Here is a 3,952-nt window from a genome sequence, read left to right on the forward strand (position 1 = left end):
TCTGTAGTCTTGTTCTTGAGTGAAACATTTACTTTTCCAAATCTTTACAGTGGAATAATGGTTTAACAATTCCACTGGGCAAAAGTACAGCTTCAGAACTAAAGTGCATTTCTTAAAAAATGGTCCCTTTACTGAGCATGTTTTGTTCCAGTGTCAGTCAGTTCTGAAGAGCTAATTTTTTTTATTAAGCAGTTAATTCATGTTTATTGCCACTTCCATGTATGAAGATTAAAGAGAGGCCATTTAATGACACATGAAATTGTTTAGGGTGGCTATAATATACGGCACACAAGACTTGTATAAAATGATAACCCTAATCCATGTTTTCAGATTTTTAATTTAAGGATTTTTTTTCATGACAGCACAGTATAACTTCGTCATTTAGTTATGAACACATTATTCCAGAGCAAAACCAGCATGAAAAGGAGAAGGCAAGATGCTACTTTACCTTCAACTTCTGTGCCAAAGGAAAGGTTAGGGGAGAAATATTAGCTCAAGGCAAATCCAGTGCCTGCTCTTGTTCTCTTAACTGTAGTTGAGACAGAAATTTGTGGTGCCTGCACTGGCTCTCAATGAAGCACATCCAGAGAAGTCCATGAAGTGGAAGTTCAGTAATCAAATGCCTCAGTAGGCTAGCAGTTCTTCGTATCTCTGATATTGCTCACTGTAGAGGTGAACACAAAAGACAAGCCATTTGAAGAAAAGGAATATACTGGAATATCAAACCACATTCAGGTAATCTGCTGAACATATTTTGGTATGGGGGTAAAATCCAAAAACAACTCGTGCCTTAAATCACATTGAAACCAGTGGGGTGTACTTGAGGAGTAAAAACTCACAAACATAACATATATTAATGTAACCTAAGCGTTTTGTAATGTTTAAGACTAAAACTTTAGATTGGGGCAGCTCTTTCTAACCCAGTTTTTGTCTATCTGCTGAGGTTTTTTCCTAGTCAATACTGAGCTTCCACCTACCCTGAACTCCTTAATCATTTTATTAATTCTATTGAAATCATTCAAATAAAAAAGTAAGATCCCTGTAGATAAGCAGACATCATGCATTTATGCCTATACAGGTTTTAACCAAATTTCCAAGGAGCAGGAAACTTGTAACTGCTGCATGTCATTTTTATAAGCATTGATTTCATTACCATATTTACCTCCATAATTATCCATTGCCTGTCTACTCTCACACGAAATGTTATCCATATTTTTCAAAACATCAGTATTTGGATCCTCCAACGGCACTTCACATAAATAAACATCAATGGGTCCCTTTGTGCTTTTGATGCGTACTTCTATGCAGTCCTGCAAGACACCAACACTGGCTGAGAGCAGGGTTGGACCCATGCTGCAGTAAACATTGCCATAAAAGGTAGAGATGTTGCAAAACTCAAGGCCTTGACATATTTGAGAAAACCAAGTTAAGGTCCTGGACAGTAAATTGTTTTTTCACACAAAAAGTTTGAGAAGGGTCCCAAATCCCATTTGCTATAGATGCTGCTCATCTATAACCTTACTTTACTTCTGAGGCTGACAGGTTGGTGGGCAGACAGGGTGGGAGAGGAACATGATACCACTAAGGGTGGAGATCTGGTTCAAGTCCCTGCCCCCTACCTTAAGCTTGACCTTAAAACATGTGCAGCTAGGTTTGTTAAACTGCCATCCAACCCCACCCAGGTGATTTAAAACATGCCAGGATGCACTTACTTGTTTAGGAACTGGTACCTCCATTTTGGTTTCTTCTGGAGCCTTGATTGCAATAACAATCTGTTCTTGAAATGTCTGAATGCTACGGATATCTTGATAGGTTACATAAGCTAGTGTACGTGATTGTTAAGGAATTTCAATGGCAGTAGAATGTATGTTTTCATAAGAAGTACCAGCGCTATTTTAATCTCAGTTGCTCAACGCCAGCAAGTCAAAACTCTTACAAATGCTTAAGAAAAAGGATATCTTGCCATTTCTTTGTCATCTGTTAAATCATACAATTGATGAGCACTGTCCTTGATTAATTCATCTAATGCTTCTTCCATTTCTGTTAAGTCATAAAGTTCATCTCTTAACTTTTGGTGCTCTGGTGTCCTGATAGTAATACCCTTAATATCTGATCCACTAAAATAGAATATGAAGTTTTTTAGACTTTCACACACACTCAAAAAAAAGAAGCAGCATTGCATTACATACCAATGTCTAGAGGAGCTTTTGGTAAGAACATGGTCAACTCTTGGAAGTGAACATTTATCAATTGGCAGCTACATGTTTCATAAAATGAAGCCCAGCCTTAGAAAATACTTACTAATAGCCTAGTTCTCTGCAGTTTGGCACACCTAAGCTCATGAACATCTGCAAAGGATCAGACTATGTATTTGTGTGTTATATGTTATATTTCTGTATTGTATACTGAATCTACCTTTGTTTAATAATATGAGTTGCATAAGGTAGTGCAATTAAGGTTGCAATCAAATACCCATGTACAAACAAGTGCCATTTACTCAATTAAGATTATTTATATAATTTCTGAATTGCTTCTCATAAAACATCCCAAAGTGATTCAACTATAAAAACAGAAACAATGAAACATGTATAAAAACAAACAATTTGAAGTCCAGTACATAATCAGACTGGGATAAAAATCTTTACTTGGGCTTATTGGGAAAGGAAAGGTTTTTTTTATCCCCTTTTGGCTGAGCTTGACATCTTTGATAGCAGCAAAAAAGATAATAGTGATGCCACTTGTCTGATATGCAACAGGAGGGAGTTCAGAAGGGTAGACATTGCTCTAGTACGTGTCCAATCCATAAAAAGTACAGACAGAGTAATGCTGCACTTAATTAATACAAGATCTCAGTTCTTGTTTTAAAGCCATAAAGGAAAATCAACTTACACCCACTGGATAAGGTTCTTGGACCTTTTCTGAATAAGATGTATTCCATCCAGCACATTTGTGATATCATACACTCTTCGCTTCCGCACCCCTAGTGTCCGAGATACCTCATTTAAATCAAGAACTCCTTCTGGTGAGACTTTGACAAGGTCCATGAATCTCATGGTCAAATGAACCAATGATCATCATAGCGGGGCTTTGCGTTTTATAGACTTGTACAGGGTTAAATAGTAGTTTGTTAGCCTATGACAAAAGAGTTCACGCGTATCATCAAGTGCTGTTCAATATGGTGATAAATTAAACCATCCTGCCTGAGATCAGTCACTTCAACAATGAAGCAAGTTGGAATTTGGTTGCCTTCAGACTGTCAGGTTTTTACAGGAAGGGCATAATTGTTATAAAACAGAAAATTAAATGGATATTTCATTTCATTCATTCATTCATTTATTTAATAAAATGTCTATACCACTTGATTGTAAAAAACCTCAAAGCAGTTATAAACGTTCACAATTACGAGCCAGTATACATTTGGCTTTTATGCACAGCCATAAATTTGCTCAGGCCCTTTTCGCTGTGCCAATTCATATGTAATGGGGAACCATTCTTTCCTGTCACATGAATGAGCCTGCATGAGCCCTGGGTTAACTTGCTCCCCATATCCTGCGTGGTTACAAAGATAACACATCTACTTTTAAACGAACAAAATTTCCCTGAGGTGTCAAACCTGAGGAACTGTGGATTGTTAAACAAAACCCAATAATAACCTGGATGCAATTATAATCAATGGTTTGCTTTTGCCTGGCATGGGTCTTGTCACTTCCATGGCCCATGATTGGTGGGCACTGGTGGCGTTGCTCCATTCTGTGTTCTTCAGAGCAGTGGGTTTTCCTTTTCCCATTGAGTGATGACAGAATATAGGAGATGGTTGCCTTTACGCCAGTCCCTTACCCCACAGTATAGCTCATTCAGTTAAAAATGAATGGGCAAGTTTTTACAACAATACCTAACTGTGCTATTTGTATAAACTTAGCATTACTTTCACATGTACTAAACTTTAGAATAG

The 3,952-nt window shown here is 37.4% G+C and overlaps 1 protein-coding gene across 1 annotated transcript; it reads right to left on the reverse strand.

The window, feature by feature from the left end:
* Positions 1 to 319: 319 nt before the first annotated feature.
* On the reverse strand, positions 320 to 3,085 carry E2F6 (E2F transcription factor 6). The gene is made up of 4 exons (XM_033143111.1): positions 2,890 to 3,085; positions 1,959 to 2,117; positions 1,713 to 1,827; positions 320 to 664 (listed from the first exon to the last, which is right to left on the reverse strand). Exons 1-4 carry the CDS (start codon positions 3,051 to 3,053, stop codon positions 662 to 664), a joined length of 441 nt encoding a protein of 146 aa, XP_032999002.1. The 5' UTR covers positions 3,054 to 3,085; the 3' UTR covers positions 320 to 661.
* Positions 3,086 to 3,952: the final 867 nt, after the last annotated feature.

This window comes from Lacerta agilis, chromosome 3 (assembly GCF_009819535.1).
Source record: "Lacerta agilis isolate rLacAgi1 chromosome 3, rLacAgi1.pri, whole genome shotgun sequence".
NCBI lineage: Eukaryota > Metazoa > Chordata > Lepidosauria > Squamata > Lacertidae > Lacerta > Lacerta agilis.